This window comes from Coenobita brevimanus, chromosome 53 (genome assembly GCF_032717465.1).
Source record: "Coenobita brevimanus isolate Jiangsu-jjx chromosome 53, ASM3271746v2, whole genome shotgun sequence".
Classification (NCBI taxonomy): domain Eukaryota; kingdom Metazoa; phylum Arthropoda; class Malacostraca; order Decapoda; family Coenobitidae; genus Coenobita; species Coenobita brevimanus.
The window spans coordinates 3182739-3210213 of record NC_137006.1 but is presented as its reverse complement, the minus strand read 5'-3'; the positions used below and the strand labels follow the sequence as shown (position 1 = coordinate 3210213).

General features: G+C 42.8%; 1 protein-coding gene across 1 annotated transcript in view; it reads left to right on the top strand.

Moving 5' to 3' along the window:
- l(2)k05819 (transmembrane protein 94-like protein l(2)k05819) overlaps window positions 1-27475 on the top strand; it is a 96045-nt gene that overhangs the window by 54147 nt on the left and 14423 nt on the right. The window contains exons 19-25 of the mRNA XM_080273177.1: window positions 15903-16052; window positions 19090-19327; window positions 20350-20558; window positions 21943-22117; window positions 23901-24021; window positions 24519-24643; window positions 26358-26530. Coding sequence (XP_080129303.1) covers window positions 15903-16052; window positions 19090-19327; window positions 20350-20558; window positions 21943-22117; window positions 23901-24021; window positions 24519-24643; window positions 26358-26530 — 1191 coding nt within the window. The remainder of the gene's footprint in view (window positions 1-15902; window positions 16053-19089; window positions 19328-20349; window positions 20559-21942; window positions 22118-23900; window positions 24022-24518; window positions 24644-26357; window positions 26531-27475) is intronic.

Genomic DNA, 27475 nt, shown 5'->3' with positions numbered 1-27475 from the left:
GGTCCAGAGCTCAGATCCGAAATACTTGGTGTTCCAAGCGCAAATCCGAAATACTTGGGTTCAAAGCTTAAATCTGAAATACTTGGGTTCAGAGCTTAAATCTGAAATACTTGGGCTCAAAGCTTAAATCTGAAATACTTGGGTTCAAAGCTTAAATCTGAAATACTTGGGTTCAAAGCTTAAATCTGAAATACTTGGGTTCAAAGCTTAAATCTGAAATACAGTAATCACTCCAATATCCGGATCAATAGAGCCATCGGTAGGTTCGGATATTGGTTTTGTCCGGATATTGGGCCCCAGCTTATGGACTTGTACTTACGGACCCTAACACAGAGAAACACCTATACAACTCCCTCCGGACATGCATAGCACCTATTTAACACCCAAATCACACCAATAAGGCACATAAATGACTGAAATAAATGCAATAGACACATAAAATGTGGGTTCAGAAGTATGTTCATACATTAATAAACATTCTGGTACTTATGGACTCTAACCGAACCTAACCTAACCGAACCTAACCGAACTCTGAAAAACACATTCCTACTGCACATGCATGAGGTAAGTTTAGTATGGAAAGAAGTACAGTATGACACTTTCTGGTAAGTATAGTATGGGAAAAAATACAATATGAAACATTCTGGTAAATATAGTATGGAAAATAGTACAACATGAAACATTTTGGCTACTTACAGCAAGTCCCTGGCCACCTCGATGAATAACCGCCTCCTCTCGGACTCTGACAGTAAGAACGATTTCCTGAAGCACTTGCACTACACTCTTCCTGAATCTTGCACTGAACTTAGTCACTAACACACAGAAGTCCGTTCTTTTCACAGTGTTCACTTTAGTCCAAATAATATTCCATTAAATTTAAGTGTTGCACATTAACTTTTCCCAAGCCATGGCGAAGAGCGTAGGTCTTGTCGCGGTGAGAGACAGGCGGGAAGTGGGGAGGATGCAGCGGCGCTCTATCGGACGTCGGAGGAATGACGAACCAAAACAATGCTCTCACGCGGCGCGCGCGGCAAGTTCAAATTACGGACGGCAAAAAATCGATTTTTTTTCCATTTTTTTTGGATTTTCGGACCATTTTGGGAATGTTTGATCCCAGGACAATAAGGTTCGGTTAGTGGGGATGTTCGGTTATTGGGCGTCCGGATATTAGAGGGATTACTGTACTTGGGTTCAAAGCTTAAATCTGAAATACTTGGGTTCAAAGCTTAAATCTGAAATACTTGGGTTCAGAGTCTTTATGGAAGATGGAAAATTTTTGTAATGTAGAAGCAGTATGATAACTAATGGGAAAATCTTGTTAATGAATAGCTTACAGTACCATTAGCAGTAAAAAGAGAGAGAGAGAGAGAGAGAGAGAATCTTGTTAGTAAATAGCCTGCAGGAAGTGATATACCCAGTGGACTGCAGGCTGAAGTTTCCCTCCTATTGCCATCCACTATCTGCATTTGGGGTGAGAGGGAGAGATTATGGGTGAGAGGGAGAGATTATGGGGGAGAGGGAGAGATTATGGGGGAGAGGGAGAGATGAGGGATGGGGGAGAGGGGGAGATGAGGGATGGGGGAGAGGGAGAGATGAGGGATGGGGGAGAGGAGGGATGGGGGGAGAGGGAGAGATGATGGATGGGGGAGAGGGAGAGATGAGGGATGGGGGGAGAGGGAGAGGAGGGATGGGGGGAGAGGAAGAGATGAGGGATGGGGGGGAGAGGGAGAGATGAGGGATGGGGGGAGTGGGAGAGATGAGGGATGGGGGGAGAGGAAGAGATGAGGGATGGGGGAGAGGGAGAGATGAGGGATGGGGGAGAGGGAGAGATGAGGGATGGGGGGAGAGGGAGAGATGAGGGATGGGGGGAGAGGGAGAGATGAGGGATGGGGGGAGAGGGAGATGAGGGATGGGGGGAGAGGAAGAGATGAGGGATGGGGGGAGAGGGAGAGATGAGGGATGGGGGGAGAGGAAGAGATGAGGGATGGGGGAGAGGGAGAGATGAGGGATGAGAGGGAGAGATGAGGGATGGGGGAGAGGGAGAGATGAGGGATGGGTGAGAGGGAGAGATGAGGGATGGGGGAGAGGGAGAGATGAGGGATGGGGGAGAGGGAGAGATGAGGGATGGGAGGAGAGGGAGAGATGAGGGATGGGGGAGAGGGAGAGATGAGAGATGAGGGATGGGGGAGAGAGGGAGAGATGAGGGATGGGGGAGAGAGGGAGAGATGAGGGATGGGGGAGAGAGGGAGAGATGAGGGATGGGGGAGAGGGAGAGATGAGGGATGGGGGAGAGGGAGAGATGAGGGATGGGGGGAGAGGGAGAGATGAGGGATGGGGGAGAGGGAGAGATGAGGGATGGGGGAGAGGGAGAGATGAGGGATGGGAGGAGAGGGGGAGATGAGAGATGAGGGATGGGGGGAGAGGGAGAGATGAGGGATGGGGGAGAGGGAGAGATGAGGGATGGGGGGAGAGGAGGGATGAGGGATGGGGGAGAGGGAGAGGTGAGGGACGTTTATATATCCAGGCAGCTGCATCCTCCATTTGTATCAGAGTCACTATAATCATTATCATTTCTTCTTTGCATCATCATCATCCGGACCTCCTTTCCCACCGAAGGGCCGGGGAAAGGAGGTCCAGATGATGATGCTGGTGATAATGATGATGATGATGATGATGACAAAGAAGAAGTGATAATGAATGTGAAGGCACTGATATAACTGGATGGTGAAGATGTCTGGGTATATAAACATTACTTCTTTGTGTTTGTAAATAAAACTTTAAAAACATGCATTGATTTTTTGAAGACACGTAGCATCCAACACACTCCCCAGTGCATGAAAAATTACTTTGGAAATTGGATGTTTTTTGTCAGTTGGATTTTTGGATTTGAGAGTTTGTACTGTATATATATCTTGCCTGATCTTGTCCTTCACTTTCAGATGTAGATAAAAGATCATGTTCTGGGAGACTTTCGGGAGTTTTAACACCTCCTCCTTAGTGATTTATCTTGCTTATTACACCTCAGTACTCTCCCCCATGTCTGATGTAATCAGTGACAGTATTAAAATGACATGTAAAGGGTGTCACGGCAGGAATGGGTATAATATTGGACAATGAGAAGTGGAGAGGTATATGAGAGAGGGGGATGTGAGCTGGGGGGAGGGCAGCAAAATGGCGGGGGACAGGGTGACATGGAGGTGATATGTTTGTGGCCACCCCTTATGGGATTAAGGTGTCTGGCAATAGGTAGATAGTTTGGGAAATTCTGAGTTAAAAATGCTTCCTCAGTCTAGGTTTAGATAAGAACTATTATGAAGCCAGAGTTACTGATGACCTTATGGGGAAAATTAGGCTGCCTCATAATTTTCCCATAAGAACTTCAGTAACTGTAGTGCTGTAATGGCCGAGATTTGATATAGCTCTCTCTCTCTCTCTCTCTCTCTCTCTCTCTCTGTCACATCAGTTATTTCCCAGAGTCATGCCCTTTCCTCCTGCGACAGCCTGTATACCGAAGAGGAGAATACGTAGGTTTAATATTCAAGCTAAACCACTCAGGAAAAGGTGTTAAGAAGCATCCTGTACACTTAGAATATTGTATGGCCTTAGACTCGTATTAATGTCAGTTAAGGAAGCTCCCAAACACCTCTTCCTAAGTGGTTTATTTTGCCTATTACACCTTAGTACCCTTTTCTGTGTTACATCAATCCTTCCAATATTGCCATACTTTGCATAAATAACATACAAAAGGATATTAACCAGCCACATCCAAAAATAAATCACTAAGGAACAGGTGTTAGGGAGCCTCCTTACCCGACAAGAATATGAGCTTTTGGGCCATACTGTTAGGGGTTTGGGAGATTTATAAGCACATTTTCCTTACTCATGAGCAGCGTATTTCGTTTGTGTGTGTGTGTGTGTGTGTGTGTGTGTTATGTATGTATGTGTGTGTCTGTGTTTGTTTTAGTATGTGTGTGTGTGAGTTTGTTTGTTTTTGTGTATATATGTGTATGTATGTGTGTGTTTGTGTTCTTACATAATTGTATCTTTACAGGAATGAGTCAAGCTCGAACTGTCCCGTGTCTTAAACCATATTTATCGTACATATCCTTAAATTTGTGAATTGTTTTGGCACACACTATTTCATTCGGTAGTGCATTCCATTGATCAGTTGCTCTGTTTGGGAAACTGAATTTCCTTACGTCTTTATCACCTCTCTTCTTAAGCAGTTTTTTGCAGTGTCCTGTTGCTGATGCTTCTCCATATGTTAAGTAATCATTTATGTCTATTTTCTCCTTTCCTGATATGCACTTATATAGCATTATCATGTCACCTCTTTTCCTTCTCTCCTGTAGTGTTGGTAGATTCAGTTTATTTAGTCTTTCTTCATAGCTTAGGTCCCCTAAGCTTGGTATCCATCTTGTAGCGGCCCTTTGAACTTTTTCAATCTTGTCTATGTGTTTTTTAAGATGAGGACTCCAGACTACTGATGCATATTCCAGGGTTGGTCTAATGAATGATGTTATTATCCTTCTTAGCATGTTTTCATTTATGTATGTGAATGCTATGCTCATATTAGCAAGCAGTGTATACATGTTCCGTACCTTCTCGCTGATGTGGTCAGCCGGAGATAGTCTGTTATTGATAATCACACCTAGGTCTTTCTCTTTCTGATGTGTATAGGGTTTTATTTCCTAACTTATAATCCCAATCAGGTCTTTTTCCACTTTTACCAAACTTGATTACATGACACTTGTCCACATTGAATTCCATTTGCCATGTACTACTCCATTCATGAAGTTTATTTAATTCTTCTTGTAGCTCTTTACAAGAGTCTGTGTTAGTAATTCTCCTTTGTATTTGTGTGTGTGTGTGTGTATGTGTATGTGTATGATTATGTTTTTTTAGACAGAAGATGAACAGAGGAAGGAAAAACATATGAAATGAAAAAATAATTCCATACACCAGATTACATGTGTCCTCCATTCATTAAGAAAAAAATCTTAGACTCTCCTCTTCAGTCTCTCGCTCTCCATCCTCTCCATCCTTGCATTAAAACAGAGAGAGAGAGAGAAAGAGAGAGATAGAGAGAGAGAGAGAGAGAGATAGAGAGAGAGAGAGAGGGAAAATAGCTCCATGGCAAATAATATATGGCTTTCGGTTCATTCCATAATACTATAATATGTGTAATAAAAATAACAGTTTGTGGGAATTTTAAGCTGAAAAGGATGTATTGTGAATTCTCTCTGTCTGTCTATCTTGTAAATTTTAGGGTGAAAAATTATGTAAATACTGTAGTGTGTAAGGGCATGTGAAAGTGTATTAGGGAAGGTATATGAGAGAGCGGTGTGTGTGTGTTGAAGGGAGGACAGTCAGATGGTAGAGGACAGGGTGACAGGGAGGTGATTTGTTTGTGGCCACCCCTTATGAGATTGAAAGAGAGAGAGAATCTGAAAAATTACTGTAAATGATCAGGAACATTAGCTTATGAGAGAGAGAGAGTATGAAAATTGACTGTAAGTGATAAAGAAAATGTGGAGTGACGTGGAGGGACAGGTTGACGAATGAAGAAGTGAAGGAACGTTGTGGGGTAGATGTGGATGTGGTTGAAAAGATTAGGAGAAATACACTGAGGTGGTTTGGACATGTGGAGAGAATGGAGAATGAAAGACTGACTAAGAGGGTGTATGTAGGTGAGGTGGAGGGAGGGAGAGGGAGGGGTAGACCGAGGATGAGGTGGAAGGATGGAGTTGAGAGGTATATGAGGGAGGGGGGGGTGAGTTGGGGGGAGGGGAGTCAAATGGTGGGTGACAGAGTGACTTGGAGGCGTTTTGTCTGCGGCCACCCTTTGCGGGATTAGGGCGTCGGGCTATAGATAGATAGATAGATAGATAAAGAAAATTTGCTTATGACTCTCCTTATGCCTTTTGAATGAGAGGGGGAAAAGGAAGCAGAGAGAGAGAGAGAGAGAGAAAGTATGAAAAATTACTGTAAGTGATAAAGAAAATGTGCTTATGTCTCTCCTTATGCCTTTCCAGTATGCTCCCTTGATACAGTAGTAATTATTTTTGTCTTATTAACTCTCCTCTCTTACCATGTACAGTATTCCCATCTTGTATATATATTGCATTGTGGGTTTTGGTATTAATGTGGATATCTTCTTTTTCTTCTTCAGGTATGGCTACACTGTTTTTATGACTGCATTTTTATGTATATTGTATAGTAGATTTGCTGTTGTTTATATGCCAGTACTCTTCTCATGACTCTGGCTGGTATTTTCATGAGTTTTGGAAGGTTATAAGCACCTCTTTTTTTCTACTAATTTATTTCTGGCCAGAGCAACAATATTCTCTAGTATGGTGTGTGTGAAAACTGTGTGAATTTTAAAAAGATACACTGAGTGACAGTTCAAATGGTTTCTTGTAACCCAGGGCACCATTTACAGTGCTGGGTGGAAACCATATAACCAGATGATACCTGGTGGTCTAGTGGGTTATGGTGCTCCAACTGGATGGTGCCTGTAAGGGTTTCCACTTGACGAGTGGTGGGAATTTATTTCTCAGGTAATGCCATTCAGGGCTGAATGAGACAGGTTTGGCATGTATGCAGTATGAACAGTGGGTTTTTGTGTCAAAATGGTGTCATATGGAGGTGAATAGTATGTAGAAGGACTGCTAGGTCATAGGGAAAGGGCTGTTAAAGCCTGTGCTCAGGGTGGACACATTCCAAAGAAAACTAATGATTGTGGCCCATGAGGATCTAATTCCGAGGGGTGGTTGAGAGTTAGTGCTCACATAATGCCTCTCAGGGGTGTGGTACTGGCCACTCTCACCATGTATGTCTGGACTGACTAGCCTAGTCCTGGACCTCTATGATTTTGACAGGGCATTACCAGAGTGAAGGGTAGATGGATGGATGGATTGAGAATGTTAAGGTGTAGTATGCAGAATAAACTGCTAAACAGAGGGTGCCAGGGATCCTCTAAAGCCCATGAAATCACAGCTCATTTCTGTTTCATAAATTTATAAATATCCTGTTTCTCTCTTCTGACTTGTCTCTCCTTCATGACTGCATTTTTTTCATAAATTGTAGATTCTCCTTTGTGTATGTGCATTCAGTCTTATTCACAGGATTGTACATTATTTCTAGTAATTTTCTCACTTCATTTTGTACAGTATAACAAATTGTTTTTCCATAGAGGCTGTGGTAATATAATGTGTCATCAGTTTTTTCTCATATATGTCTTGTGAGTTATGGTAATGTGTTTCAGGTTTTTCTCATGTCTTGTGAGTTATTTCTTCTGTGCCTGGCCAGTATAGCTTCTGACTTACCCAGACTCTTATAACTTTTTTGTCCCTTCCACCAGAGGGATTGTAGTGTAGGATGTACCACTCAAGTTGCCAAGGCCTGGGCTGTACATTGTCTCAGTGTTTGTGAATGTGTATTGCAGTAAAATTCGTTATTGATAAGAACTTTCCTGAGTGGGACCATGTGCGCTGCTGTAGTAAACACAGAACAACATGTGCCATTACCATGTTTTTATTGTGTGCTGAATCACTGTGAACAGTACACTTGTTATTTGTTTGGTTAGGCTGAAGCACTTAACACTTACTTTTTTTGTTTTTGTTTCTGTTAAGTAACCCCAATCTGTCTGTCTGAGCAGACTCTGTAATCACAGACAACCACCCCTGCAGGGCCAAATGTCCTACTAATGTTTGGGATCAACCATCCGTGCAAATCACAATAGTTAACATTATAATGGCTCAATAGTTGACCATTACACTGCAGTGACAAGTGTTGTTCCATCACTTATAACTATTGGCTTTGATGTCATGAGAGCTGTAAGATCACTTGACTTCTGGGTCTACATGTAGGTAAAATAACACACTTGATCATGACCCAAACCATCTTCATCACAGTCAAAATGATGCCATACTTTCATGTACCAAACCTCCTTGCTGGGGTTGGTGTGGTCCAGCTGATGCTTGTTTATGGGCTGGAAAGATAGCCAGTGCCCAAATCAGCTCAGTCCTTCCCATCAGTCACTGGAAGCTTAATGGAACACAAACTTCTTGGGGTGAAATGGATGAGTCTTGGCTTTGGCTGTGACTCAGTGTACATGAGGCTGAGTTTCTTACTTAAGACTGATAGTGGCATAGTGTAATTCAGCTACTCTGTGTGATAGAGCTAAAGAGGGCAGTGTTGGTTGAGGCAGATTATATGTGATGTGGAAGAAGAGAGTGGAACAGTTCAATGAAGAAAGAGTGGAAAGAGAAGTGTGTGAGAGTAAGAAAGGTGTGTGAATGATGATGATGATGATGGTGATGGTGGTGTTAGTTTTGCATCACCATTGACCCAGTGACATTTGCAAGCACATGAGACACATAGTACAGCCAGTGTCATAGTAACATTCTTTCGGTATTGTGTGTGTGTGTGGCACCTCTCTCTCAGGAGTGCTGCTGCTCTGCCTCACACGCATATACTAAACTCTCTCTCACTCATTCACACTCACACCCACCTGTGCGCACACACACACACACACACACACACACACACACACACACACACACACACACACACACACACACACACACACACACACACACACACACACACACACACACACACACACACACACACACACACACACACACACACACACACACACACACACACACACACACACACACACACACACACACACACACACACACACACACACACACACACACACACACACACACACACACACACACACACACACACACACACACACACACACACACACACACACACACACACACACACACACACACACACACACACACACACACACACACACACACACACACACACACACACACACACACACACACACACACACACACACACACACACACACACACACACACACACACACACACACACACACACACACACACACACACACACACACACACACACACACACACACACACACACACACACACACACACACACACACACACACACACACACACACACACACACACACACACACACACACACACACACACACACACACACACACACACACACACACACACACACACACACACACACACACACACACACACACACACACACACACACACACACACACACACACACACACACACACACACACACACACACACACACACACACACACACACACACACACACACACACACACACACACTTGCTCTAACTCTCTGCTCTGTGTGTTGTTGCGGCGCATGGTGTGTGAAGGTCGTCTTTGAGGGGATTCCAGCGCAGCAAGAGTCTGCGCCGGAAGGGACTGGGTTGTAGGTAGGTAAAACACACACACACACACACACACACACACACACACACACACACACACACACAGTGGCCCGTATACAGCACTCCTTTCGAATTCCGCCAAGCGATTTTTGTGTGTTGTGGAGATGCCTTATTCAGTGTTATCAGTGCCTGTCTTTCATCGTTTAATATTTCCTACTCTCGCTTCCACACCCACATCCACACCAGCAGACTGAGCCATCCCTTCAACGCGTGAGTTTCTAGTGCAATGCTATTTACAGACCACCCTGAGTTTCTTCAAAGGACGCTGCTCTCCTTTCACCGAGGATCGTATATATGCAAGTAATTCAAAAAGATGCCGTACTGAAGGGGTTAAGGATGCCCATGAGGCCTGAGTTATGTCCTTAAGTTCTCAGATGTGTGTGTTTTTTATTTTATTTTATTTTTTTTTTTAACGCTAGGAAGAAGGAACCAAAGGCCACGAGCCGGCACTAACTGTTCCTTCCAAGAGAAAAACAAAATACAAGAGAGAGCCAGATTCAAGATCCGATCATTTCAAGATGCCTGGACACACTGCATTTGAAAGACTGGAGCTCATAGCTAGCAGGAAATACAGACAGAGGGAGACAGTTCCAGAGTTGATGGTGTAGAGCGTTTGCAGTGATGTCATCAGCCTGGATTCACCACCATACTGAGTGGAAATTATCGTTAACTTTGAAATCAAAATACGTGGAATCTTGGACATAATTTCTATTTTCATCATGGCAGAAATTAGCAGCACATGTAAGAGTAAGTCCAGAGCTCTTGATATGTATGAAGATGAATTTGAACAAGAAGAGGAAGTGTTATGCAGGAAAGTTTTAAATAATTGAAGAAGTGACTAGAATGTAAATCCTGAGATATATTACCTTAAATAGCTGATGATCTCAAAAATTATATGAGTTGTGATGCCTACAGTCAGATGGTTTTTGATGTTAGAGATTTGCAGTTAATGAGAAATGTGCAGTGAAAGCAAAGGTGGGTTAGCCCTCATTACCAGTTCTAACTCTAATGACCCTATGATTAAATGGCAATGTATGCACTGTACTCCATAAATGATCTATCTGTCAATCTATCTATAGCCAGATGCCATAATCCCATAAGGGCTGGCTGTTTGACTTTGAGTTAGTTGTTTTATGGGAAGGGGCACTAACCCTTTGCCAACCCACTTGTTGACGTGTAGGGAATGCGTATGGGTTGGTTATATGGTACCACCCAGCATTGTAAATGGTTTCCTGGCTTACAGGAAACCATTAAGCTTGTCACTCAATGTAAAGCCACATGAAAAGGAAAGAAGCTGAAATTATTTGCTACTCGAGAAATAATAGTTTCATTCACATGCTATCCTGTTAGCTTTCATTTTGGTTCAGTGGAGCAAGCCATGAGCAACATCTCCTCACTCAGCTTCAGTGTTTTCTCCCTGATTATGAACATCTTTGGCAACCTGTGCTATTCTTAAGTGTTTTTCTTGATCATGCCTATCAGTTGTGGACATTGGAGGGACTTACCACTTTGCTAGCTTTGCATGGATGTTTATGTCCACCATGATGGAGGATTTCAAGTTTGATGACATTATGTGAAAACCCTCTTTGTAGGATACTTGCTGCAGGCTTTAGGATATTGATCAGCTATTACTTGAACCTCTCTTTTTGATGATGATGATGGTGATTGATAATGCTGATGATTGTTGACAATATTGATGATAATGATGATGATAGATGACGATATTGATGATAATAATGATGGTGATAATGATAACTATAACAGAGCAGTATATGCCGAGTGTGTATTTGGCACAGGGTTCCCTTCTCTCTCCATCTCTCATGACGATGCCTCCTGTAACATCCGCACACCACCACCACCACAACCACAACACTTTTTCATTTTGATCTGTGTCTCGGCCACACCCTATACCCTTTTCACTCAAACTTGGCCTGAAATTGCCATCTCCATCATGAATGATGAATTGTAACATTAGATTAACGCTGGAATATGGTGCTAATCATGAAGAAGTACCATGGAAAGGATGCAGAACCACAGCATTTGTCTTTTTCTGCCTCCCAGCTACACAGAATAAGCTGCAAAAGGATGAAAACTGGGTGAAGTTAAGGTGAAAATGGTATAGATAGTTTTGGAACACAGTCTTGCATGTTGCATGTTTATTGCTCTCTGCGTGATCTCTTCCTTGCTTCTTGATTAACCCTTTGAAGAATATACAGTATTGACCAAACTAAACTAAAAATGGTATAGTTAGTCTTGCAACGCTGAATGTCCTGCACGTTGCACATTTATCTCTCTGCATGATCTTTTGTATGCTTCTTAACCCATTGATGAAAATATTGACATTGATGGTATTGCAATGTTCAGTATTTTGTATGTTGCATGTAGATTACTCTCTGCTTGATCTCTTGCATCCTTCTGGAGAAACCCACTCAATCCTTCTGTGGGGTGCTGGAGAGAGATGCCTTCATGTGGTGGCACTGATACAGCTGAGCCCCTCCAGTGCCCAGTTATACAAACATTCCTTGCCTCACTCCCTATCCTCCAAAGGAGAATGGTGGGCTGCAGGAGTGAAACTTAAGCCTACGGTCCACTGGGTTCACATATCAGATCAGCAACAATTCTTTAATGTGTATTATATTGTTAAAACCAGTAATTTCTTATCATTGGCACCAAAATACCCAAGACTTGCTTTAATTGGACTTGCCAGCATCCCAGCATGTTTGTCCTTTATCACTGGGTTTTCTGATGCTATTTTCTTATGACTGTGTTTTCATATTTCTCTGTTCAACACACGTCATTTTTAAACGTGAGAAAGTGGGTTGGGATGATGATTTTAGTGATATCTGGTTTAAGAATTTTGACCAATGGAGTGTCAGAGAAAGCTCAGTTAATGAAGACAGCTTAAGGTGTATTCAGTCTATAGTTTGTTGTCACGTTGTACAAAATAGTTTCAGTATTTCAACCAGTTCATTTCTTTGGCCTGCCGACCCAGTTGTATACAAATACTGTAGTGCCATAGCTTGTATTTAGATTAGCTCCTGTCTATCCATAAAGGACATGGCACTTTCCTCAGTTGAATGAAGTGGTCTGGTTTTATTTTTGCCACTAGCAGATGATTTCATTAAACTTAGAGAGACCTTTTTGAGCTGGAGGAGTTAGATATGGCCTGATTAACCTGAATTTGTGTGGTTATATTTTTACAACTAGCAGACGATTTCATTAAACATGGAGAGACTTTTCTGAGCTGGAGGAGTTAGATATGGCCTGCTTAACCACATCACTCTCAGGCATCCCTTCTGAAATTGGATAAAATCACCAGGAGACAGCCTGAATCAAACACTTAACCCCTTCATTCCAATAACGCCTTTTAAAATTGTGTCTAACTACGACAGGACGATTTTCATTAACTGTAGGTGGACTTTTCATTAATTTCTCTGCTACCAGGTGACTCTCCCAGCCAGAATAAAATTGCCAGGAGACAGCAAGACTAGAGCAAAAGTGTATCATTGGAGTGACAGGGGTTTGTGTTCTTGCAGTGCTTTAGGGTTTGAGGAGGGAACAGGAAATACCCTCATTATCTGGACCTATTTGGGGCTGTGGGTTGTCTATGTATTTGAAGACTTGAGAGAGAGGAAGTTTTTACAAGGCCAACTCTCTCTATGATTGACTTTTGTTAGCATTCACTTATCTGATCGTACTATTTTCACTCCCTCATTTTGATATCACATCAAGTGGGGTTGGTGGAGGATTAGTGCCCCTCCCTGTAAAACAATTAACTCTAAGCCCTTGGCCACCCCGTTAGGGATACATGGCGTCTGGCAATGAATGAATGATGAATTTTGATATATAATTGCCATTTTCACCTATATGATAGTTATGATTGTCAGTGTCACCTTTTTTTTTTTTTATATGACTGGTTATTTTGCTTATATGATTGCTGTTATCCCTATCAATATGAGGTCATTTGTTGTCTAATCAGTTTTCCAAGAACGTAACCTGATTGCATAGTGTTGTTGGCCTCTACTCAGAAATTAATTCCCCCTCATTTCAGCATTTACAGACTGGCCGTTTGTGTTGAGTGTGATTGTTGTGCTGTGTTTTAAGTGATGTGGCGGCAGTGTGTTGCCTTATATTTGATGGATATCTTTATAGGATTGAGGATGAAGTGGAGGGATGGAATTGAGAGGTATATGAGGGAGGGGGGGAGTGAGTTGGGGGGAGGGCAGTCAAATGGTGGGTGACAGAATGACTTGGAGATGTTTTGTCTGTGGCCACCATTTGCAGGATTAGGGCGTTGGGCTGTAGATAGATAGATAGACGTATACTGTGGAATCTGGCTGACTTAGGAGAATACTAAGCAGATGTTCTGGATTTAAAGATGATGCTTGACACCTGATGCCTGCCTTTTAAATGCAGAATTAGGAGTGACCACACAGTATGCATGATATTAATTCTAACGGAGTACCCAAACTAAAAAATTATTCAGCACCCTCGGATGTGATGAGCTTTGATATGAAATGTAGAAGTGAAACCATGTTCGTTTTGTTGTGATGGTAATTCAGAATCCTTGGTATGTGTGCTGCAGTGTATCACTCAACTGGGGTGCCAATTTTTTTTGTGGGTGTATAGTATTTCTTATATATTAAACCAGTACAGTATGTGGTCCCAAAACTCTAATATGGCTCCAGTCGTAGCATTTATGCACATGAGTAAAGGTAAGGAAGTAGACAGGCTGGGCATAAACACCCTCTGCTCAATACTCCATCCTATACTTCATAAGGATAAGTCAAGAAATCTTCACTCTTCTCATGAAAAAGATTTTATTAATCGGGGTAAACTGCATCAACGGCTTCACTTGCTCTGGCCTTTTAAGCACTTTCAGAACTGGATGACTCCACCTGTTATCATGCTTTTATTTTATATTTTTTTATTTTATTTATTTATTTATTTTTTAATGTCTCTGTCTTAGTTCGCTGTTGTTGTTGTGACCCTGTGCTTATCGTGACGTGAATCCAGTGGGCTGCTCTTGCCTTGTAGCCCACCATTCCCCTATTCATGGCCTGTGTTGGTGCTACTGCAGCTAAATACATTGAAAGGAAACCACGATCACTGCTTATGCTTCTCCACCAGCGCTATAGAACTGACGATTTACCAGTATATTCTTGTGTTATCGCTGCTTTAGAAGATTTGTAACTTGAAATAGATTACAATGAGAAATGATTGGCAACAGACACAGTTTCATTGTGGCTGAGCATTTTCCTGTCAGTTTTTTAAGTTATTGCTGCAGTTGTGCTTGCCATTGCACGCCAGAGTCAGTGTAATGCCGTCCATCCAGTGACGTACTTTTGTTTAGTTCCAGCTGCCTCCAGACAAATATATTCAGAGTAGAGAGACGATGATCTGGAGAGGATTGATGTAGCCTTGATTTACCCATTCACTGTAAGGGGTTTGGTCATGGGATTCAGGAGGTTTATATATGAATTTCTAGGACATAATTTGGTACATGATGATTGAAATGTATGATCCTTAATACAGAAGGTGGTGTCTAGTGAGCATCATTGAGTTTTTGTCACCTGCCATCAGTGTTCCATGGTCTTATTTTGAATCACTCTGTCTCAAAAATTCACCCCAGTTGGAAGTTGTATATCGCTGAGAAAGACACCTGAAGCATAAATGTGTCATCTCAATTAAATGCCTCACACCCCAGACTAACTTCAGTCCATTTAATCCCCACCTTATAAATCTATTCTCTATACCGTCTTTTTAAAAAATCAGTGTTTCCTTTAAGCTAAAATATTTTGTTTTACTAATTATAAAACAAATAAACCCCATATTAAACCCAGATAAACCCCATATTAAACCCAGATAATACTGTACTTGCAATAAAACATAAAAAACAATAACTTGATAACCCAGCAACCTTCAGAACTACAATATCATAACCCGACATCCTATAAGCAGAAGTACTAGACTCCTTTCACCTTAACCTAGATTAAAGAATTAAGATTACTGGTAAAAACATTTGTTGGCGAAAAAACAGATTAATGTAGATCAAACGAAAAGGGTTAGAGAGTAAAAAAGAGTACAGGAAAAAAATCTTGGTTGGAATAAAAAGAAGTAGAGGAAAAAAATGTTAAAAAATAAACTCTAACATCTTACCATGAATACAGGAAAAAAAAAAAAAAATTAGAAAATCATAAAAATCTTACCTAAAAATAATAATAATAATAATAATAATAATAATCTAGAATAAAAAGGAAAATTTTGATGGATAAAAATTATTGTAGAGATAAAATATATTACCCAGAATTCAAATGCAGGTTGGTCCATATGTGATTATATTATGCTGGTTTTGACATTGCGAGATGATTTCTCGTGTTGCAGGGACGGCTCATTCTGCTACCTGAGCCCACACCAGCAGACTGAGCCATCCCCACAACACACAAGATACAGTCAGGCAAGTTTCAAGTGGAGCCCTATTTATGGACCACCCTGTATAATCAGAGAAAAATAAAAACATCAGCTTCTAACTTTGTCCGCCCAACCGACATTTTCCGCAGGAGTTCGCTGGAGGTGTCACGCGCCCTGAGTCATTCGGCACCATCAGCCATCAACTTGGATGTGGCGCAGGTCAAGTTTGAGGAGAATGTGTCAGTCTGTTCGGAATTCTCACAGTCGCAAACGTCCTACCTCGAGGATGAGGAGGAGGAGCACAGGTGAGATGATGATGATGATGTTGTTTGTTGTTGCTTGTTGGTGTTTGTTGTTGCTTGTTTGTTTATTGTTTATTTGTTATTTGTTTGTTTGTTTTGAGGGGCACAGGTGAGATGATGATGGTGATGTTGTTTGTTGTTTGTTTGTTGTTTGTTGGTGTTACATCAGGCTGATGTGGACATGAACCGAGTGGACAACAGGCAGGGGTTCCCCTTCTCTTGCAGACCAACATCCTCCCTTTAGGGGATAGGGAGAATGTTGAGGGGCATTTTTGTAACTATAGCCCAGTTACGTCAGTGTCATAGAACAAAGCACCTTACGTCAGCCCTAGTTTCTTCTCGTAAGCCTATATTTCACCCAAAGTCTCTAAGTAGAAGGAAATCAGTTTTAGGAATAAAGACAAAAACTGTATATGTTTCTTCGTGTAAGTCTGTATCCCACCCAGAGTCTGGAAGTAGAAGCAAATCAGTGTTAAGAATAAAGACAAATATATGTTTCTTGGTGTAAGTCTGTGTCTCACCCAAAGTCTCTAAGTAGAAGGATATCAGTGTTAGGAATAAAGATCTATCTATCTATTGCCTGACGCCTCAATCCCGTTTGAGGTGGCCACAAACAAATCACCTCCAAGTCGCCTTGTCCCCCGCCATTTCACTGCCCTGCTCCCAACTCACACCCCCCTCTCTCATATACCTCTCCACCCCATCCCTCCATCTCATCCTCGGCCTCCCCCTCCCTCTTCCCCCCCCACCTCACTCACATACACTCTCTTCGTCAGTCTTTCACCCTCCATCCTCTCCACATGGCCAAACCACCTCAGTGTGTTCCTCATAGCGCTTCCTATCACATCCACATCCACACCACAACGCTCCTTTATATCCTCGTTCGTCAGCCTGTCTCTCCACGTGACTCCACAGGCTCCTCTTAAATAACTCATTTCCACTGCTCTCACTCTTGACTTGTGTCCTTCCAACAACGTCCAAGCTTCACTTCCATAAATACTGTATATGTTTCTTCGTGTAAGTCTGTACCTCACCCAGAGTCTCTAAGTAGAAGCAAATCAGTTTTAGGAATAAAGATAAATATATGTTTCTTCTCATAAGTCTGTATCTCACCCAAAGCTTGTAAGTAGAAGGAAATCAGTGTTAGGAATAAAGATAAATACTGTGTATGTTTATTCTCGTAAGTCTGTATTTCACCCAAAGTCTCAAAGTAGAAGGAAGTCAGTGTTAGGAATAAAGATAAATATATGATTCTTCATGTAAGTCTGTGTCTCACCCAGAGTCTAAGTAGAAGGAAATCGCTGTTAAGAATAAAGACAAATATATGTTTCTTTGTGTAAGTCTGTCTCACCCAAAGTCTCTAAGTTGAAGGAAGTCAATGTTAGGAATAAAGACAATTATAAGATTCTTCTCATATGTCTGTGTCTCACCCAAAGTCTGTAAGTAGAAGGAAGTCATTGTTAGGAATAAAGATAAATACTGTATGTTTCTTTGTGTAAGTCTGCATCTCATCCATAGTCTCTAAGTAGAAGGAAGTCATTGTTAGAATAAAGACAAATATATGCTTCTTCGTTAAGTCTGTGCCTCTAGGTTGAAAAGCCTCTGAATAAAGGGAAATTGATGTTAGAAATAAGGTAAAAAAGATGTGATTTGAGGGAAAGAGTCTGTTTTCTTGCATCCACAGCTGTCTTTATGGGTGTGATTCTCATAACAATATTGGAGGGAGGGGGGGAGTGAGTTGGGGGGAGGGCTGTCAAATGGTGGGTGACAGAGTGATTTGGAGGCGTTTTGTCTGTGGCCACCCTTTGCGGGATTACGGCATCGGGCTATAGAGAGATAGATAGATTAAAAAAAGAAAAAGAAAAAAAGAAAGAACTCTCCTCTCTGCCTCACTTACATTCAATCACTCCCTCATTCTCCATCCTTCCCACATGGCCAAATAGCATACAAGAATATATTAACCTGCCAGATACAGAAATAAACTGGTCAGAAGATGCAGGGGGGCCTCTGAACCTGACAGATATACAGCACGTACAATGTGAAATTCTATAATTTTTTTTTTGTGAATTGTTGCCCTGTTCAGTATGGTTAGTCCTCGTTTTAGGTTGTGTTTTTTATGTTCCTTTTGGTTTTGCAATCCATGGAAAAAAAAAAAAAAAAAAAAAAAATACCTGATCACTCTAACATGGCCTAAAATCTCCATTCTCCATCTAGAATGCTGAGTTGTAACAATAGATTTACTCTAGGATATGGTGCTAATCATGGAGAGGTGCTGTAGAGGATGTAGAGCTGTAGTATTGTCTTTTTCTGCTGCTGACCTATGTGAAAAAAGCTCCAAAGGGAATAAAAAATTGGTCCATGTTAAAATGAATGAACTGTAGCTTCAGTGGTGCCGGTGACGTCAGTTTGACAGCACAGAACATACCCCTGACTGGTAATGACAACTACCTTTATTTTTTGTTATTTATTTATTTATTTGTTTTTTTATACAAGGAAGAAGGAGCCAAAGGATTTACCTGTTTACACTTCTTACATCCACAGTGGTCCTGAAGAGGGATGCCTTCTTGTGGTGGCACTGATAGAACTGGGCAGCTCCCCTGACTGGCTATACAAATGTCTCTCAGTTTCTCCTTGTCGCCAACTGGAGGAGGATGGGTCGTGGGAGAGGGTTAGCTAAAGTCAGCAGTCTACTGGGTTCACATCCAAATGAACCAGGAACAACGACTGCTTCCACCACATCCGAGTTGCATGGGTGGGTTAGGGTACATATGTGAGGCAGGGACAGTTGAAAAATGCTGTGTTTCCTGAGGCTAGAGAAGAAGAACAAGAAAGGAAAAGGAATATGTGAATCAGCATTTGTATACAATATTTGTCCTGCAGAGCTGAAGGGAGATGAGAGAAGAAGAGAGGAGAGGAGAGGAGAGTTAAGGAAAGGAGAAGAGAAGAGAGAGGAGAGGAGAAGAGATGAGAGGTGAGGGGAAGAGAGGAGATGTGGATGTAAATTAACACTTGCACAATCTTCCTACATCCGCAGTCGTCTGGGTGGGTTTGGATATGGATGCGAAGCCGGGACAAGCGAGGAGTGTGTCATGCTCCCCGAGGCGACAGAGGAGGAAGGTGGTGGAAAAGAGGAATCCACCGGTCAGATGTGCACTGACCACCACTCCTGCCACACACACAGGTCAAGGTCACCGGGTCGATCCAGGTCACCATCCAGGGTCACTGAAAGCAGCGAGCAGTCAGACTCGTTCAACTTTGACATGTCAAACAGGGTGAGTAGAAGGTTTGAATAATCGGTGAATGATTGTTAGGCGTGCTTTTGATGACGATGAGGAGGTGGGGTGGCTTAGTGGTAGAAGACCTGACTTGAGGACCGGGTAGCTGCTCTTCTGGAAGAGGTAGTGCTTTCCTGTCACCTTGCGGGGTTATATGATTAGCAAGGTCTACCTCAGGGTTTCTCCATATAAAAAATAAAAAAAAGAAATGATAATTGCTGCCACTTATCGTACCATATGCCATTATTTTATGTGGGAATAATGGTTGCATGTGATGATAATGATGATGATGATGATAATGGTGGTTACTGGCACTTGATCCTACCTCACACCATTATTTCGGGGTTGAATAAAGGTTGTATGTGATGATGATGATGATGATGGTAGTAGGAGGAATGAGAAGGGATGGACCAAGAATGAGAGAAAGATTAAGTTGTAGTTTGTGATAGGTGAGGTGACATACCATCCACTCACCTGATGCAGTGCAGCCTTCAGGTGACTTTACACTGAGTGTGTTTGGAGTGTAAGGCTGCACATTAATGAGACCAAGGCAGTAAAGGAAGAGGATATTATATGCTCAGATGTAAAGAGATGATAAGTAACTGGATGTGTAGTGTATCCATGAATAACAGGCCTGGGGGAGTTAGGGATTTGATTGAAGAATTGAGTGGAAGAATGGAACTTGAATGTAGTAGTGTTATGATAAGGGGGAGGTTGAGGTGGTTTTAACATGTGGAGTGGATGGAGGATGACAACTTGGTGTGGAGGGTGAGAGGTGCGAATGTTGAGGGTGAAGTTGCAAGAGGCAGACCAAGAAAGACTGGGATGAGATGATAGAGTGTGACCTCAGGGATAATGGACTGAATATGGAGACTGCTAGAGATAAAGCAGTGTGGAGAGCTGCCATTAGGTAACCAAGGCCAACATAGGTAAGCATGTTGGAGGCCATAAAACTGAATGAAAATTAGTTATGACAGATTCCTTCTCCCAAACAGTTTCTCAGTGTTTTGCCCTCACAGGCTCGTCTTCCCAAGGGCATAGAGAACATCAAGCCGCACCTGGAGAACGTGGACAATGTTCCGCTGTTAGTCTCCTTGTTCACCGACTGTTCTCCGCCGGCCACCCGTGCCATGCTGGCCATCATGCAGGAGTACACTGAGGTCACTGTTGTCATGGGGTCATCGGCCAGTGCTGATAACATGCCTCTCTTCATGCAGGCTGATGCAAGGTGGGTTGGCTTTGAGTTTACCCTGCACCCATCATAGAGTGCCACATCCGTTTTAGCCTGGAGAGGGATGCCTTCATGTGCTGGCGATGATATAACTGGGTTGTGGAGATGCCCAGTTACACAAACATCCTCAACTCCCTCCCTGCCCCTCCTGCCCCCTCTCCCCCACAAAAAAAAAAAAAAATAAAAAAAAAAAAAAAATAATGGTGGAGTACAGGAGGAGGACATCTTAAGCCTGCAGTCCACTGGGTTTACATTTCAGATGAACCTGGAGCTGCGACTGTTGCTGTTCTAACCTGGCCTAAAATTGCCATCTCCATCTTGAATGCAGATTTATAACAACAGATTAACACTAGAAAATGGTATTAATCTTTAAGAAGTGTTGTGGAATGGATGTAGAGCCGTAGCATTGTCATTTTCTGCCTTATATGAAGTATGTAAGGAAGGACAAAAACCAGGGTCAAAATAGTGTAAAAGATAATAGTAGTAGTTGTAACCCCAGGCTCATATAGACGTGAACCCAGTGATTTCCAGGCTGAAGTTGCCGTTTTCCTGCAGTCCACCATTTACCTTGCAGGGGATAGGGAGGGAGTGGAGAGATGGTTGTATAACTGGGCTGTGGGGTTTGGCCACAGACTACTTGCTCCCTTGTCACCCTGTTTTCTGCCATCCAGCTGCTCACCCTTGAACTCACATCACCCTCATTAATAACCTCTCCACCTAGTCTCACCTCACCCTCATCTTCCACTCCCTTTCTCCGTCTCCATACACATACACTCTCCAAGTCAATCTCACTTTCTCCGTTCACTCCATTTTTTTTTCTTTAATGCAAGGAAGAAGGAGCCAAAGGCCAGGAGCCCACAAACTGTTCCTTCCAAGAAAAAAACAAAAACAATACAAAGGAGTGCCAAATTCATGATCCGATCATTTCACGATGCCTGGACACACTGCATTTGAAAGGCTGGAGATCATAGCTAGCAGGAAGTACAGACAGAGGGAGACAGTTCCAGAGTTGACCTGTTGCATAAATGAAGGACTGGGAGTAATGGTTAACTCTTACATTAGAGAGTTGGACAGAAAAGGGATGAGAGTTTGTTGCTAGACGGGTGCTACGCCCCCATCACAGAGGTGGAGGGATGCAAGCAGACAGTTCAGAGGAACAGTGACCATGGAAGTAGTGACAGAAACGAGATAAAGATGCAACTATCAAAGGGTACTTCCAACATCCAGCACATTAACATCAACACCACAATACTCCATAGCCTTCCCACTTGTCTTTCTCTCCACATATTTGTCACAGATAACTCATTGCATCGTTTTATCTGCTGTCAGTGTTACAACAGCTGCTGTGTAATAATGATGATGTGCCTCTCTCATCCACCAGCCTGTCTGTGGACCCTCTGTACCCTCAAGTGTGCATGCGTTCAAGTGTGATGGTGCGGCCGCCCCCAACAAAGGGCCCTCCACCCACTGAGGTAGCCCGGGCCCTCAATGTGCTGCCGTGCTCACTGGCCTTCCAGCAACATACTCGTGTCTCCCTTGTTAGGCTGATTATGGAGGTGGGTACACAGGGTACAGGCCACCCTACCAGCCCTAAGGTGGAAAAGGCCTGGATGATGAGGGTGATGATGATGATTGATGTTGATGATGATAATGATTGATGAGGATGATGAAGATTATGATTGATGAGGATGATGATGATGACGATGCTGATGTCTGTTGGAAATACAGTACAATCCCAGCTATCCGGTATCCAGACAAACGGAATACTCAGAAAAACGGGAAAATTCAAGGGCGGGTAAAAATGTCGGTAAGTTATAATTGTGCGCCAATTTGAATGGACCACCAAACCGCCGTTTGATCATGTCACGCGAGGCTGGGGGAAGTCAGACAAAGTGAGGTGAAGGCATTTCCGGCTGATGTAAATCCCTAGCAAATCCTCTTAACCACCCCTCCTCTCCCCCTCTTTCCCCTACTTGAATTCAGTCATCCTCCACACCCTCCAAAAATCACCAGTCTGCGTTTTGCCACCAGACAGTAAACAAGGTCTCTTGCTATTGTGTTCCTCTGATAGACGGTAATTTGTACACTCCAAAATGCCTAAAGTGCAAACTAAACGTAAGCGTATCGTGCTTACCTTGAAACAGAAGCTGGACATATGCAACGGACTTGAAAAAGGCGAACATTATAAAACACTAATGCTTGAATATAAATGTTAATAGGAATGAAAGTTTACTTTGTTGGAAGAAAAATAAATAAATAATATGCCTGCATTTCATACGTACATCATTCATTTTATTTTCTGCAAAACAGCTGAGTGGCAGGTGAGGGGTGGAGTGATGGAGGTCAGGTAGGGAAGAAGAAGACCAGTCGGGGTCAGAAACGTAAACAAACTCACGTGGGGGCACAGGTGTCGTGATAATTCTGCAGTGCAGTCTTAACACATCATCAGTTCACTAATAAATGTTCAAGCTTTTATTTCTTTATTTTATTTTTCAATTTTTATGAGTACAGTACATATAATGAATACAGTAATTCGGTAAACAATGGACTGGTGCAATTTGCAGTACTGCAAATTGCTAGACATTGCACACGTGCGTTATGACCATGGTGTGTGTTTACAAGGCAGTTTTTCAGGCGGAATCTCTTAGTGTAACCCCTAATGTGACTGGTGAGTACCTGAACTGTATTTACTGCTGTGATAGCCTTTGTATAGATTTGACTTGAAAATCAGAAATACGGGAAAAATCTGTAACCGGGAAGGTAAATTCCCCAAGCCACCCGGTTAACTGGGATTGTACTGTACTAAAATTGTCTCATGGATAGGTAGATAGGTTGATGGACAGACAAATGAAACTGCCATAGGTAGAGATCCGATTGTGTCTGCATAGTTTTCATGGCGTGTAGGCAGTCACTTGGGGAAATTTTTTGCGCTTCATTGCAGAGCACAGGATGGATTTGGGGAGCTAAAAATTGCATTGCCAGGTGTGCCAGACATTTCAGTTTGGTAAGGAAAAAAAATTGAAAAAATGGTGCCAGGGCCAGCCACTGGGTCCCGATGATTTCTGGACCCTTGGCCATTGAAGGGTTTCAGCCCCCACCCAGCCCAGGGCCTTTGACTGATTATGGTGATAAACAATAGGCTGCCAGGGTTTATGGATATCAACCTTTTGAATTTTTTTTCAGAGTGATTGGTGCAAAATTGTGACCTGTAGAAGGCAGACAAACAAACAGACAGACAAATATGTAGAACTGACCAACATGCTTGCCGAATCTTTTGATTCCGGCAAACAACAAGACACGTATGATAGTAACTAACATCTCTTTTTGTCTCCATGGCAGTCACGTCACTACATGCAGCAGTTGATGAGTTGCCTGCAGTTCTGGGCATGTTGCTGTCTCTCTCTCACTCTTCTACAATTCCTTGCTGCTACTGCAGTCCTCCCGCCACTCCTGTCTTCGGGTAGGTGCAGGTGTATTTATTTTACTCAGTAACAACAACAGTCTTTCCTTCATTCTTTCCTCTTCCTTCTGCCCGCGGGTGACTTTACACTCCCACTTTTGTCTTTCTTTCCTTCTTTGTTTCCTCTTCCTTCTGCCTATGGGTGACTCTACACTGGGTGACAAGTCAAATGGTTTCCTGTATACCAGGAAACCATTTACTACGCTGGGTGGTAACCATATAACCAAATAATGGCGCCTGGTGGTTTAGTGGTTAATTACAGTGCTCCAATTGGATATAGCCGGTGAAGGTTTACATCCAAAGGATGGTTGGGGTTTATTGCTCACGTAATGCCACTCAGGGATGAGTGAGGCTGGTCACTCTCATCTTAAATGTCAGGACCAACTTGCCAAGCCCTGACCTCCTATGTGTCTCATGGGACAGTGTAGGATTGGATGATGATGATTATTTATTACTACTACTATTATTACTGTTATTATTATTATTTACAACTGCAGGTGATGTGGTGTGGTTGGTGTGTGTGGTGGTGCCGGCGCTGTCCATCTCCCTCGTTGCGGCGCCAACCAACCCAGCCGTCATGAACCAGGCCACCGGCAAGAACACCGTCACACTCACTAGACAGGTAACAGCACTCAGCACCTCACCTGGTTGTTCTGGCACTGTTATATTTATGTGTTCTGTTGTTCTAGAGTGTTATTATGTTCTTGCATTAGTGGTATAGTCGCGGCGCACGATTCTGAGGTTGTCATTATGGTACCTTGCCAACCTATCATTCAAAAATGCGTCTGATTTTGTATCATATTATACACGAATATTATTTTACACGAACATATTATACACGAATCACACGTGTCTCATATTATGCACAAAATCAGACACACTCTTGAATGGTAGGTAGCTAGGGCACGATAACCTCAGAGTCACCCTTCGCAACTATAGCGTATTAATTACTGTACTACAATCCTATCCCAGCCTGCTACTGGAGAGGGATGCCTTCATGTGGTGGCACTGATATACTTAGGTTGATCCACTGACTGCCTGTACAAATGTCCCTCAACTCCCTCCCTATCCCCCAAAAGGAGGATGGTGGGCTGCAGGAAAAGGGTAACTTCAGCCTGCACTTCACTAGGCTCACACTGAGGTGAGCCAGGGACCACAAAAATAGCAAAAACAACTCTTGCATCCTCCTGTATCTGTCATCACCATCATCATACCATCACCATCACCATCATCATCATCATCACCATCATCATCATCATCATCATCATCATCACCATCATCATCATCATCATCATCATCACCATCATCATCTTCATCATCATCATCATTATCATCATCATCATCACCATCATCATCATCATCATCATCATCATCATCACCATCATCATCACCATCATCATTATCATCATCATCATCATCATCATTATCATCATCATCATCATCACCATCATCATCACCATCATCATCATCATCATCACCATCATCATCACCATCATCATCATCATCATCACCATCATCATCACCATCATCATCATCATCATCATCATCATCATCATCATCATCATCATCAAATTTTTCATGTTGTTGTGGCCGAGGATAATCAGGACATATGCCCGGTGCCCTAATGCAAACCGCCCGCTTCAGTTGGACACCCCCAGAGATCTCTCGTTGAGGCTGTGTTGATGGATTGTGTATGTTGTGAGAGAGAGAGATGTTTGAGGTGATTATGTGTTTTGTGGTGTGGTGGTAGTGGTAGTAGTAGTAGTAATAGTAGTAGTGGAAGTAGTAGTAGTAGTTGAAAAGACAGGCTCAGCTTTGTATGAACTCAGTGGATTACAGGCTGAAGAGTTCCTCGTCCCAGCGTCCAATTCTCTTTCTCTTTTTGTGAGTTAGGGATGGGAGGTGAGCTATGTTTGTATGGCCAGGCAGTGGAGTAGTTCAGTTGTATTGGTGCCACCATGTGAAGGCATCCCTCACCAGTGTATGAAGGGCAGGGTGTATTGTTTGAGTCTATCTGTCTATCTATCTATCTATCTATTCATCTATCTGTATCCAGACACCTTAATCGCATAAGGGGTGGCCACAAACAAATTGCCTCTATGTCGCCCTGTCCCCCGCCATTTCACTGCCCTGCTCCCAGCTCACACCCCCCTCTCCCATATACTTCTCCACTCCATCCCTCCATCTCATCCTTGGCCTCCCCCTCCCTCTTCCCCCCTCCACCTCACTCACATACACTCTCCTCGTCAGTCTCTCACTCTCCATCCTCTGCACATGGCCAAACCACCTCAATGTATTTGTTTGAGTCACCGCTAGCAAACGCCTCTCCTCCCCAGACCCTGCGTTACGTGGTGCAGTATTACGCATGCAAGTTTGTGCCGTCGGTGTTTGTGGCGGTGGTGTGTGGCGGCCTGACGCTTGCCACATTCTGCCGTGACATCGCCCGGCACCACAGCGCCACATGCACCTACGTCTACCCGGACCAGGTTCCTGTCGTGTTGGCCAATGGGTGAGTGAGGCAGGCACAATTTTACTCAGTTTAGGTGAGACTTTTAGAGCCAAAGAGATCAGACTGTTTTTACTTTGTGTTTTTGTGGTTTTACTTTGACTTGGCCTAATATTGCCGTCTGTCTGTCTTGAATGCTGAGATGTGACAGTAGATTAGTGCTGTTGTCATGGCACACGACTCTGAGGTTGTCCTTATCATACCCTGGCAACCTACCCGTCAACTGTGCGTCTGATTTCGTATCATATTAGACACGAATCACATTATTATACACGAATATTATACATGAACATATTGTACACGAATCACACGTTTATCATATTGTACACGAATCCCTACATGTCAAGTGGGGTTGGTGGAGGATTAGTGCCCCTCCCTGTAAAACAATTAACTCTAAGCCCTTGGCCACCCTGTTTGGGATACATGGCATCTGGCAATGAATGAAAAAAAAAAAAAAACATGCGTATCGTATTATACACGAATCACATGGATGTCATAGTTATACACAAAATCAGAAGCGCAGTTGACGGGTAGGTTGCCAGGGTACGATAATGACAACCTCAGAGTCTTGCTATAGTATATGGTGCTGGTCTTGGAGACATGCAGGTGAAAGGATGCTGAATCATGGCATTATCTCCTGCATTTGAGCTGTTAAATAACTTGGAAAAAGGATGAATATCTGGGCCTAGTTATGCTAAATGGAGTGTAGTTATTGCCTTGCTAAATCTCTTCACCAAAATTGTCTGGAGATAGAATAAAAAAAAAAAAACTCCTGTATTGAAGAAGTAAACAATGCACATCTACTTTATGGTGTGTGTGGTGTGTGTGTGGTGTGGTGGTGGTGTGTGTGATGTGTCTGTAGTGTGGTGGTGGTGTGTGTGTGTGGTGTGGCAGTGGTGTGTTTGGTGTGGCAGTGGTGTGAATGTTTATGGTGGTGGTGGTGTGGCA